This window comes from Felis catus, chromosome D2 (genome assembly GCF_018350175.1).
Source record: "Felis catus isolate Fca126 chromosome D2, F.catus_Fca126_mat1.0, whole genome shotgun sequence".
In the NCBI taxonomy this organism is placed as follows: Eukaryota; Metazoa; Chordata; class Mammalia; order Carnivora; family Felidae; genus Felis; species Felis catus.
Window position 1 is genome coordinate 55204381 of NC_058378.1, and position 13692 is coordinate 55218072.

At 37.0% G+C, this 13692-nt stretch overlaps 1 protein-coding gene across 14 annotated transcripts in view; it reads left to right on the plus strand.

The window, feature by feature from the left end:
• Positions 1 to 13692, plus strand: part of CC2D2B (coiled-coil and C2 domain containing 2B) — a 95631-nt gene that overhangs the window by 42087 nt on the left and 39852 nt on the right. For 13 of the 14 annotated variants that reach the window (XM_019813601.3, XM_045040484.1, XM_045040485.1 and 10 more), the window contains 2 exons: positions 3467 to 3605; positions 4762 to 4965. In XM_019813601.3, the coding sequence (XP_019669160.3) occupies positions 3467 to 3605; positions 4762 to 4965 (343 nt within the window). The remainder of the gene's footprint in view (positions 1 to 3466; positions 3606 to 4761; positions 4966 to 13692) is intronic. The other variant, XM_045040482.1, reaches the window with a different exon arrangement.

Sequence of the window (13692 nt, forward strand, 5' to 3'; positions counted from 1 at the left end):
CTTGAAAGTTGAGGCAATCTTTATCTTCCTAGAACAAGTGATGAAATCCATAGAGAAAGAGCCAGAATGTACTAGAAAGAGTATGCGATCCTTCACAGAAAGAAGATGTTGAACCAGAATGCAAGTGAATAGCTATAGCTTCAGAGAAGAGGAAATATCTCTTCAAATCAGAGGAGACAGAAATAACTATGTAGACAGAAACAAATTTTAATGATGTCCTTGTTTTGCTGAGTACACAAGGTCATCTCCTTAGAGACCTGAGTAAGGGCATTTTAGAGAAAAATGGAAAATTAATAAAGGTAATTCATTTGGAGCTAGTGAGTAACCTTTTAATACTCTGAACCATTATTTGTTTTTATTTCTTAGTTTTTCCCTAGCATAGTCCCCACTGCAGCTATTTCCAATCTTTGCCTCATCATACTATTCCTTGCTTTTTTTCTTGGAGTCAAATGTTTGTTCTCCTTACTCTGAAGCTTTTATACAGGTAATTTGGAACTTTGTCCCCTTTAGGATCCTGATGATGTATTTATATCCCTTTTTCTTACATTATCTTTAACTATTCCATTTCCCTAAGCTGTTAGTCTTTGGTATCCAAGAAGCCTTCTTTGTTTTAAAACAAAGAAAAACCCAGGCATTTGATTAAACTCTGAAGACCTGTCTTGACCATTTTTCCTGTCCAAGTCCTCATTTGTATGGTCTACTCATCTTTGTGCTTTGCCTCCACTTTTTATTCACACATTCCCTCTCTAACTTAACCAATTTATTCCTGAATGCTACCAGTGACCTTCTGGCCATATTCACTGGCCTGTCCATATCATTTCACTTCTTGAAGCTTTTTCTCTGATGGCATCTGTGATGCTGCAGGTAGCAGTTCCTTTACTTGGGAACTCAAGTTTACAAAAGATTGAAAGCAGTTCTGTGAAAGATCAGGACAGATGACAGATTTCAACAGGAAGTGAATTGCAAGAGAAGGTTTCAAAGTCCAGAGTGCTCTCTAAAGTAGTTAACTTGAAGTAAAACTTTATAGCTGGGGCCTCTGTGATCAGCATGATTGGTTCCAGAACTCTTCTCTACAGTTGTGGGTGCTCAAGGACTGGTGCTGAGAAGGTGTTCCAGAAGCCTAGGATGGGTGCTCCAAAAAGCAAGGCTGACTTGTGAGAGTCAGAGCGTGGAACCAAAGGAGATCCAAAATAAAGGCTTCATTTATTCTCTGATTTACTCATTCATTCATTCATTCATCAATGAGCTGGAGATGAAGCAGTGAATGAAAAGAAAATCTTGGCATGTTTTAATACCACACTGAGCACATCTCTCTAATCTCAGTGATTGTTGTCTAGAGTTTTGGTTTAACACATTTTTAAAATATGAAACAGTTTTTCTTATGCTCATTAGTTAATTTACTTTTCTGACATGATTGACTTTTGTATTTGCACCTGTTTATCTTTCACACTTTCATTCTACATTTACTTTTCTTACTGAAAATTTGCTCCTTTAATGATTCTTCCACTCACTTTCTGTGGCTAGCAAATTTGTTTAGTTATTGTATATATTTATTTAGTCCTCCTACTTCTTTGAGAGAGAGAGAGAGCAGGGGAGAGGGCAGAGGGAGAATCTTAAGCAGGCTCCCTGCTCAGTGCAAAGCCCAGTGCAGGGCTGAGTCTCATGACCGTGAGATCATGACCCAAGCCAAAATCAAGAGTCTAACACTTAACCAATGGAGCCACCCAGGTGCCCCCTTTGTCCTCATTCTTGAATAATAGTTTGGGTGTAAAATCTGAGGTTGATTTTTATTTTATTTTCCATTGACACTTTGAAGCTAGAATTGCATAATTTTCTGGGATTTATTATTCCTGTTTAAAAGTCTGCCGTGTTGGTGTTTTGTAGACAGTCTGTCTTTTCTCCCTTAATAACTTTACCTTTTTTTTAATTTTTTTTTTGGCTTAATTCATAGAGACAAAAGCCAGCAGTTGAAGGGAGGGAGGAATGGGGAGTTGTTGAGTTGCTGTTTAACAGAGTTTCTGTTTGGAATGATAAAAGTTCTGGAATGAGATAGTGATGGTGGTTGTACAACACTGTGAATATACTTAATGCCACTGAATTGTGTTACTTGCTTGGCATTTGGTTGTGGAGAAGGAAATACAGGTGACAGGGATTTTGCCGTAGCCCACAGCTGAACACCTATGAGGTAACTGGAAGAATCACTGTAGCAAAGGTAGGAGATGTTCTGAGGTCTTTATTACTGTCCATGAGGCAGAAATCATGGGTAAGTTTCTCTCCTTAATCTATGTAAGCTTTGCCTCGGGCTTTGTGACCTAGGCTAGGGCTCTTCCTAGGAGAAGGAAAATTTCCTGTGAGAAGGAAAGTTTCTTACATGATAACGTCAGGGGTATTAGGCCCTAGAGATCTCTTGTGACAAAGATATCAAAACAGTTCGAATACAAGGACAGAAATAGGAATTAAAGAAAGAAGAATACTCATACTTCACCTATTTGTAATTGTGTTTACATCCTATCAAACCAGGCATTGGCTTAGTTAGCCATAGCTTCTAAAGATTCATCAGAGAAATATGAATAGAAGCTGATGGAAAGTAGACAATATAAGATAGTGTCCCTGTTTGGATTAAGACATTATTTAATCTGAGTTAGAACTGTATTTCTGGACTCCCAGTTTATGGACTGGAGCGTTTCTTGAGTTACTTTATGGAAAGGATCTTAGAGATTTTCTGGTACAAATCCCTCTAATTACACATGATGAGGCAAATTATCTATGAAGAGAGAGATGAAATAACGGATAATTGATGGCTCCAAAGAAATCCTTACTGTTTGGGGTTGAATTTCTTTTGCACTTAGCCTATAGCTGAGGCCACCAAGAATGAATTATGAGTCTAGATTCCTATAGCTCTCCAACTTCTCCAGATGGCCTCATATGAGCAAAGATAGTCTTCTGGCAGAATATGTCCCAGTATTACTCTATATTATGTTTCAATTGTAAAGATAGAACCTAAAGATTCTTTTTATATTGTGGACTTTATTAATTTTGCTAAAGCTAACATCTTGATTAAATTTCAATATTGTGCGTCCTATAGAAAGAAAATATTTAACAAGTTACTTTCCTCAGGGTTTACAAAGTACGTTCAGTAAGCACTATTCACTTGGGCATCTACTATGTTTTAGCTACTACACAGGGTGGAGATGGCAAAGATGGATATTTATAGCCATTACTGTTAAGAAGCTTATTGTCTCTTAAGGAAGGTGGTAGACACATTGATCAACAAGCTATGATACAAGTTAGAATGTGCGAAGAACCAGGAGAGAGATCACACCCAAATCTTCTGTTTTATCCTTAAATGCAGGGGAAGGATAAGTTTCATCTTTAACTACCTGGAATGGGTAGGTTTTACCCAGCATAACAGACACACAACCTGTATATAGTATGCAAAGTCACCAAATACTTTTCTCTATGTTAGTGTGTTAAGGAATGTAGATGCAAGAGGCGTTCCTGGAATTCCAAGGCTCATTAATGCACGGAAGCTTTTTGAATGGGCAAACGAAGTAAAAATTGATCCAAATAATCCAGAATATTCTGATTTAATGGAATTTGTCATGGTAAGTTATAGCAAATATCAATACTACAAATATATTCTATTTTGTAAGCTCTCCTCCCTCATACTTCAAAGTTTGCTGTATATTTTTCTAGGCACCACGAGGCATGTAAAGATAATTCTGGGGACATATAACTTTCAACCAGTTTACAGTACTGTAAAGGCGATTAGAAAGTTAGCAACTGAAATAATTGCTAGTGGAGACCTGATGGTTGGTACTCTGCCCTTCCTTAGCAGCCTGCAGTACACCCTACAGGCTAACCTTCAAGCTAACATCTCTTATGTAACTACTGAGGACCAGTGGTATTATAGATGCCAGAGGTATAAAGATGATTTATAGACACATTCTTTCCCTCAAAGGCTCCATTATCTGTTCACTTCTCTTTCTTATAGCCATCTGAACTGCTCTGTGTGCCTCAAACGTGCATTCTTCATACCTTTATGCGTGTCATTCCCTCTGCCCAGAAGGGCACCCATGGTGACTGTCTCACCTACCATGCAAGTCTGGTGAAGGTTTCCTTGATAACCTCAGTTAGATACCGGCCCTTCGTTCTTTTCGCTCCTGTTAACTTTTTTTTCTTCTTATAACTTCTATGACTCTGATATCATTCTGCCTTTTACTGTAGTTATTCATTCTGTGTTTTATTTTTCCTTGTAGAACTACAGCGAATAAATCTTTGGCAGCTAGCTCTCTTCTTTACATGAACCATGTACTCACATGTGCATTTATAGGCTAAAACAATGCACAGATCGTTGCAGTTAAGCTTCCCTAGATCGGAGCTCCCCAACTAACGTGCTCAGTTGGTTACAGGTGTACAGAAATTTTGATCCTTTCTCAACAGTTATGGCAACCAGATATAAATAGTCTCCTCTTTTAACCCAGTGCGCAATACGAGTATTTTCATTTTTCGCTCAAGTCACAACCAGGAAAAGGTTGGGAAGCCATATATGCTGGATTCTGTTTTTCCTTTTCTTTCTTTCTTTTTTTTCCCCCAGATTCTATCTCTTGTATAGATTCATTGCTCCATTTCCTACATCTATGGAAACTCTCACATCTCACAGTTGGGCAGGGGGAGGGAGAAACAGTGTTTTGAAATAATTCTTAAATTCAAAAAAATTAATATTTTCAGTAAAGACTTTACATTATTTATGTTTTATAGTACATGAAACATAAAGGACAGGACATTCCAAAGTATTTTCGTCTTGAACAGATGCAAGATGAATTTAACTTTGTCTCTGAAGAGGAAATGGAAAAGAGTAAACGTTTCCAGCTATTGCAACTTAGAAATGCAGGTCAATTAGATGTTTTCCTTCTGCAGCAAATGCCTCTCTATGATAAAGAGATTCCAGATTTAGTCTTCCAGGTACATGGTTTCTATTTGAATATGACTTATTGTGTGATAGATTAATATTTTTGCTGCTTTAAATCTATCTTATTTTTTCTTTTTTTTAACTAGTAAAATACGTTTCCTTTAAAAGTAGGTTAAAATAGGTTTTTTAATTTCACTTGGGTTATTATCAATCAATGAAAAAAAAATGAATAAATTCTTTGATATTTGTTTTTGTCCTGGGCTGAAAGGAAATTGCAGTACACCACTTAATATTAAATATAGTAAAACTTGTTTTAAAAAATAATGTAGGGGTGCCTGGGTGGCTCAGTTGATTAAGCATACGACTTTGGCTCAGGTCAAGATCTCACAGTTCGTGAGTTCAAGCCCCACGACTGGGTCTGTGCTGACAGCTCAGAGCCTGAAGCCTGCTTCAGATTCTGTGTTACTTGCACTCTGTCTCTCTCTCTCTCTCTCTCTCTCAAAAATAATTACACATTAAAAAAAAATAACGTAAAGAATTCTGTATGCTTGTTTTTGTTGCTGCCACTTAGCCATCCTTTAGCTTTTATACCCTAATTTAGAGTATATGCAAACAAATATATACAAGACTCATTACATTTAAAACTCAAGTTATAGGGAGAGGTTGGGAGACGAGAAGGCACCACCTACACACCCACTGGATGATTAGATTGAGTTTCAGATGTAATCAGCCAGGGATGCAGAAACATACAGAAGCAGAGCAGAACATAGGACAGGACACCTGCAACAAATTTTGATGCTGGTTTTTCCTGGGCTTTGGAACCCTAATGGGGATTAAGCTTCTTGTGACATGTCCACACAGAGTAAGGTTTTGCCAGAGTTAACAAAACAAAATGAAACAAACAAACAAATCAAACAAAAATCCCCTGTACACAATAGGCAAAATTTACATAACTACTCTAGGAGAATTAATACTTATATGGTAAATGCACTTCCATTTAAGGGAACGTTTACAAACTTTGGACTCTTCTGGCTCTTGAACCCAAGTCAAGGCCATATTATCCTTCAAGAAAAGAAATAGAGCCAGCACCTAAGTGTCCCTGAACAAATTCTCTGTCTCCAGCTTTCTAGCATTCTGGAAAAAACCTGTTCCTTATAATCGGTCCCGTGAGTATGATTCAGTGACCCTACTGTCTGTGTGGTTCTGAAACTGAGTTGGTGTAAGGATCATGACCAGAAATCTGTTTCCTCATAGGCTCCTAGACAAATATTATACTCAGTGGATAGACATCAATTTTCCCATTAATCTGAACAACATAAGGATGGCCACTATTATCTCTACCAGTAAGAGCCAATACATTAAGACAAAAAGAAGAAAGGAAAGAAGGAAATTAGAATTAGAAAAGACAAACTGCCTTTGTTTGCAGAAAATACATTTGTCTTCATGGAAAACATAAGAGAATCTACAACAAACTATCAAAAATAACAAATTTGTTGAATATAATGTCCATATTTTAAAATGAATAGCAATTTTGTTAGAGCAAAAAGAACATTGTGCCTCTACAATGAAGAAATCTAGTTGTCACCATCTCGACTCAGTGATCCAACTTAATCTTATTAATTGTGGTAGACAGAATAATGACTCCCTAAGGATGTCCACTCCCTAATCCCCAGAACCTGTGAATATGTTCTGTTACGTTGTTTAAAACAGGGAGATTATCCTGGATTACCTGGGTGGACCTAATCTAATTATATGAGCCTTTAAAAGCAGAGAAATTTTTCCAGCTGGGAGGAAAAACAGCAGCAAGAGAAATCAGAGATTTGTCAAGAGAAGGATTCAACATGTGGTTGCTGGCTCTGAGATTTAGAGACCCACCTACCTGTAAAGACTGGAGATGGGTCCCTGGAAGCTAAGAGGGGGCCCCAGCTGACAGCAGCAAGGGAATCAGACCTCAGTCCCATAGCTGCAGGGTCCTGGATTCTGCCAACAGTGTCAGTGAGCTCGGAAACAGATCCTTCTGGAGCTTCCCAATAAGAACCTGGCTGGCCTACACCTTGTGAGGCCTGGGGCAGAGAACTAGAACCTCACACCTACAAAACTGTGAGAGGATAAGTTTCTGTTGTTGGAAGCCACTTAATCTGTGATAATTTGTTACAGCAGCAATAGAAAACTGATATACTAATAAAGGACAGCCAGATATTGCTGGCCCTTACATGATACAGTATAAAATACACAACATTATAATGAAGTATCCTTGCCAAATATGTGTAATCTGATTCCAATTAGGACTTTAGATGAATTTGTTTACAAGAGATAGGAGGACTAGAGAAACAAGCTAAGTGGCACCACTGAAACAATCAAATTTGCAATGTGGGACAACTGTTTTAATCTCTTTAAAAAGGCAGAGTATTCTAGATTAAAAAAGACTAAAGGGACAACCACAGGCAACATGATCCGTAATTAGATATAGATTTTGAGGGGGGAAAAATGGCAATTGGTGAAATTTGACTATGGGATGAGTATTAAATAATACTGGGAAATTGTTAATTTTGTTGTCTGAGATTATGACATCGTGGTTGTTAGTCCTTAGTTTTTTGAAGATTCATGCTGAAGTATTTATTTAGGAATGAGGTATCATGGTATCTATAATTTATTTTGAGATATTTTAGCCAAAATAATAAAAATAATAAAAGAGATTAAGCAGATGTGGCAAAGTACACAGTTGATCCTGTAACAACTTGGGGGTTAGGAGCGTCGAACCCTGAGCAGTTGAAAGTTTGTGTATAACTTTTGACTCCCCTCAGACCGAACTAATAGCCTGTTGTGGACTAGATGTGTTACCAATAACACAAAGCATTGATTAACACATATTTTGTATGTTACATTATTATATGCTGTATTCTTACCATAGAGTAAGCTAGAGAGAAAAGAAAATGTTATTAAGAAAATCGTAATGAAGAAAAAATATATTTTCAGTACCATACTGCAAAAAAAATCTGTATCTAAGTGTGCCTGCACAGTTCAAAGCCATGTTGTTCAAGGATCAACTGTAATTACTTAATCAAGAAAATGGGTATATGGATTTTAACATTCTTGGTAATTTTCTGTAGGTTTGAAAAATCTGAGGAGAAAATAAAGACAAAAATAAATAGCATTCTATACATCAGTAAAAACCTACTAAAAATGTAACTTAATGAAGATACCCCTTCAATGACAATAAAAACTCTAAGATACTTAGGAGTATATTTAACAAAAAGATGTTTAAAAACTTAGTGGAGACAAATATAAAACATTTTGAATGATGTAAAAAAAATCTAAGTGTTCACTGATAGGAAGTTGTAAATGCCCACATTGTAGGATGCTGGTCCTCCCCAAGTTAACGTGAAAATCTAGTAATACAATCCCAAACCAGTGAAATAGAGCAGAGGGCCTCCAAACAGACTTATCATGCATGTGTGGAAACTTCTATGTTTGGCAGAGGTATCGTCACAAACCAGTTGGAAAAAAATGGACTATCTGTTAAGTGGTTCTGGTCATCTCTGTAGAAAGAAGTAAAGTCAAATTCAAATCTCACAAAAGGAATACATACCATGTGTAATGAAGATTACACGTGAATTATGTTACCTATACTGGAATTAAAATAAAAAACTTCATAAAAAGGAAAATGTGAAAAGCAAAACTTAACTGAATATCTTAATCTTGGGGTAAGAAAGTATTTCTTAAAACACAAAAAGTATAAATTAAAAAGGAAAAGCTTAATAAATTTGATACTAAGATTAAAACCCTACAGATTAAGAAAATATATTTATAACACATATAACAAAAATTAATATCTAGATATAATATTTAAGTAATTCCTATAAATTAATACTTTAAAGAACGAAGTGATATGAAATATTTATATATTTTTAAGTAAAAGTTACCAACCAACAGAATTAAATTCAAGATTTCTTGCAGAAAATTGGAAGAACAAATAAGTTACTTTCAGATAAAAGAATGTTCATTGTAATATAGCTGAAAGTTATAAAGTATCTACTTCATTATTTTTGGGTAGTGTTTGGTGATACCCATAATGTAAAACAATTTCCATGTGCACTAAGGATGTATCCCACAAATGCAGATATAACAGATGCAGATTTATTCTAAATTATATAGATGACACAGCCTGACAATCTTATACCAACTGTTGGATGTAAAATTAAAGTTATCATTAACTTTTTTTTTCAATATATGAAATTTATTGTCAAATTGGTTTCCATACAACACCCAGTGCTCATCCCAAAAGGTGCCCTCCTCAATACCCATCACCCACCCTCCCCTCCCTCCCACCCCCCATCAACCCTCAGCTTGTTTTCAGTTTTTAAGAGTCTCTTATGCTTTGGCTCTCTCTCCCACTCTAACCTCTTTTTTTTTTTTTCCTTCCCCTCCCCCATGGGTTTCTGTTAAGTTTCTCAGGATCCACATAAGAGTGAAAATATATGGTATCTGTCTTTCTCTGTATGGCTTATTTCACTTAGCATCACACTCTCCAGTTCTATCCACGTTGCTACAAAGGGCCATATTTCATTCTTTCTCATTGCCACGTAGTACTCCATTGTGTATATAAACCACAATTTCTTTATCCATTCATCAGTTGATGAACATTTAGGCTCTTTCCATAATTTGGCTATTGTTGAGAGTGCTGCTATAAACATTGGGGTACAAGTGCCCCTATGCATCAGTACTCCTGTATCCCCTGGGTAAATTCCTAGCAGTGCTACTGCTGGGTCATTGGGTAGGTCTATTTTTAATTTTTTGAGGAACCTCCACACTGTTTTCCAGAGTGGCTGCACCAGTTTGCATTCCCACCAACAGTGCAAGAGGGTTCCCGTTTCTCCACATCCTCTCCAGCATCTGTAGTCTCCTGATTTGTTCATTTTGGCCACTCTGACTGGCGTGAGGTGATACATGAGTGTGGTTTTGATTTGTATTTCCCTGATGAGGAGCGACGTTGAGCATCTTTTCATGTGCCTGTTGGCCATCTGGATGTCTTCTTTAGGGAAGTGTCTATTCATGTTTTCTACCCATTTCTTCACTGGGTTATTTGTTTTTTGGGTGTGGAGTTTGGTGAGCTCTTTATAGATTTTGGATACTAGCCCTTTGTCCGATACGTCAATGGCAAATATCTTTTCCCATTCCGTTGATTGCCTTTTAGTTTTGTTGGTTGTTTCCTTTGCTGTGCAGAAGCTTTTTATCTTCATAAGGTCCCAGTAGTTCATTTTGCTTTTAATTCCCTTGCCTTTGGAGATGTGTCGAGTAAGAAATTGCTGCGGCTGAGGTCAGAGAGGTCTTTTCCTGCTTTCTCCTCTAGGGTTTTGATGGTTTCCTGTCTCACATTCAGGTCCTTTATCCATTTTGAGTTTATTTTTGTGAATGGTGTAATAAAGTGGTCTAGTTTCAATCTTCTGCATGTTGCTGTCCAGTTCTCCCAGCACCATTTGTTAAAGAGACTGTCTTTTTTCCATTGGATGTTCTTTTCTGCTTTGTCAAAGATGAGTTGGCCATACGTTTGTGGGTCTAGTTCTGGGGTTTCTATTCTATTCCATTGGTCTATGTGTCTGTTTTTGTGCCAATACCATGCTGTGTTGATGATTACAGCTTTGTAGTAGAGGCTAAAGTCTGGGATTGTGATGCCTCCTGCTTTGGTCTTCTTCTTCAAAATTACTTTGGCTATTCGGGGCCTTTTGTGGTTCCATATGAATTTTAGGATTGCTTGTTCTAGTTTTGAGAAGAATGCTGGTTTAATTTTGATTGGGATTGCATTGAATGTGTAGATAGCTTTGGGTAGTATTGACATTCTGACAATATTTATTCTTCCAATCCATGAGCACGGAATGTTTTTCCATTTCTTTATATCTTCTTCAATTTCCTTCATAAGCTTTCTATAGTTTTCAGCATACAGATCTTTTACATCTTTGGTTAGATTTATCCCTAGGTATTTTATGCTTCTTGGTGCAATTGTGAATGGGATCAGTTTCTTTATTTGTCTTTCTGTTGCTTCATTATTAGTGTATAAGAATGCAACTGATTTCTGTACATTGATTTTGTATCCTGCAACTTTGCTAAATTCATGTATCAGTTCTAGCAGACTTTTGGTGGAGTCTATCGGATTTTCCATGTATAATATGTCATCTGCAAAAAGTGAAAGCTTGACTTCATCTTTGCCAATTTTGATGCCTTTGATTTCCTTTTGTTGTCTGATTGCTGATGCTAGAATTTCCAACACTATGTTAAACAACAGCGGTGAGAGTGGGCATCCCTGTCGTGTTCCTGATCTCAGGGAAAAAGCTCTCAGTTTTTCCCCATTGAGGGTGATGTTAGGCGTGGGCTTTTCATAAATGGCTTTTATGATGTTTAAGTATGTTCCTTCTATCCCGACTTTCTCGAGGGTTTTTATTAAGAAACGTTGCTGAATTTTGTCAAATGCCTTTTCTGCATCGATTGACAGGATCATATGGTTCTTATCTTTTCTTTTATTAATGTGATGTATCACATTGATTGATTTGCGAATGTTGAACCAGCCCTGCATCCCAGGAATGAATCCCACTTGATCATGGTGAATAATTCTTTTTATATGCTGTATCTATTTATATGCTGTATCGATTTGCTAGTATCTTATTGAGAATTTTTGCATCCATATTCATCAGGGATATTGGTCTGTAGTTCTCTTTTTTTAATGGGTCTCTGTCTGGTTTAGGAATCAAAGTAATACTGGCTTCATAGAATGAGTCTGGAAGTTTTTCTTCCCTTTCTATTTTTTGGAATAGCTTGAGAAGGATAGGTATTATATCTGCTTTAAACGTCTGGTAGAACCTGGGAAGCCATCTGGTCCTGGACTCTTACTTGTTGGGAGATTTTTGATGACTGATTCAATTTCTTCGCTGGTTATGGGTCTGTTCAAGCTTTCTATTTCCTCCTGATTGAGTTTTGGAAGCATGTGGGTGTTTAGGAATTTGTTCATTTCTTCCAGGTTGTCCAGTTTGTTGGCATATAATTTTTCATAGTATTCCCTGATAATTGCTTGTATTTCTGAGGGATTGGTTGTAATAATTCCATTTTCATTCATGACTTTATCTATTTGGGTCATCTCCCTTTTCTTTTTGAGAAGCCTGGCTAGAGGTTTGTCAATTTTGTTTATTTTTTCAAAAAACCAACTCTTGGTTTCATTGATCTGCTCTACAGTTTTTTTTTTTTTAGATTCTATATTGTTTATTTCTGCTCTGATCTTTATTATTTCTCTTCTTCTGCTGGATTTAGGCTGTCTTTGCTGTTCTGCTTCTATTTCCTTTAGGTGTGCTGTTAGATTTTGTATTTGGGATTTTTCTTATTTCTTGAGATAGGCCTGGGTTGCAATGTATTTTCCTCTCAGGACTGTCTTCGCTGCATCCCAAAGCGTTTGGATTGTTGTATTTTCATTTTCGTTTGTTTCCATATATTTTTTAATTTCTTCTCTAATTGCCTGGTTGACCCACTCATTCGTTAGTAGGGTGTTCTTTAACCTCCATGCTTTTGGAGGTTTTCCAGACTTTTTCCCGTAGTTGATTTCAAGCTTCATAGCATTGTGTTCTGAAAGCATGCATGGTATGATTTCAATTCTTGTATACTTATGAAGGGCTGTTTTGTGACCCAGTATTTGATCTATCTTGGAGAATGTTCCATGTGTACTCGAGAAGAAAGTATATTCTGTTGCTTTGGGATGCAGAGTTCTAAATATATCTGTCAAGTCCATCTGATCCAATGTATCATTCAGGGCCCTTCTTTCTTTATTGACCGTGTGTCTAGATGATCTATCCATTTCTGTAAGTGGAGTGTTAAAGTCACCTGCAATTACCACATTCTTATCAATAAGGTTGCTTATGTTTGTAATTGTTTTATATATTTGGGGGCTCCTGTATTTGGCGCATAGACATTTATAATTGTTAGCTCTTCCTGATGGATAGACCCTGTAATTATTATATAATGCCCTTCTTCATCTCTTGTTACAGCCTTTAATTTAAAGTCTAGTTTGTCTGATATAAGTATGGCTACTCCAGCTTTCTTTTGACTTCCAGTGGCATGATAAATAGTTCTCCATCCCCTCACTCTCAATCTGAAGGTGTCCTCAGGTCTATAATGAGTCTCTTGTAGACAACAAATAGATGGGTCTTGTTTTTTTATCCATTCTGATACCCTATGTCTTTTGGTTGGCGCATTTAGTCCATTTACATTCAGTGTTATTATAGAAAGATATGGGTTTAGAGTCATTGTGATGTCCGTAGGTTTCATGCTTGTAGCAATGTCTCTGGTACTTTGTCTCACAGGATCCCCCTTAGGATCTCTTGTAGGGCTGGTTTAGTGGTGACGAATTCCTTCTGTTTTTGTTTGTTTGGGAAGACCTTTATCTCTCCTTCTATTCTAAATGACAGGATTCTCGGCTGCATATTTTTTCTGTTCATCACATTGAAGATCTCCTGCCATTCCTTTCTGGCCTGCCAAGTTTCAGTGGAGAGATCGGTCACGAGTCTTATAGGTCTCCCTTTATATGTTAGAGCACGTTTATCCCTAGCTGCTTTCAGAATTTTCTCTTTATCCTTGTATTTTGCCAGTTTCACTGTGATATGTCGTGCAGAAGATTAATTCAAGTTACATCTGAAAGGAGTTCTCTGTGCCTCTTGGATTTCAATGCCTTTTTCCTTCCCCAGATCAGGGAAGTTCTCAGCTATTATTGCTTCAAGTACACCTTCAGCACCTTTCCCTCTCTC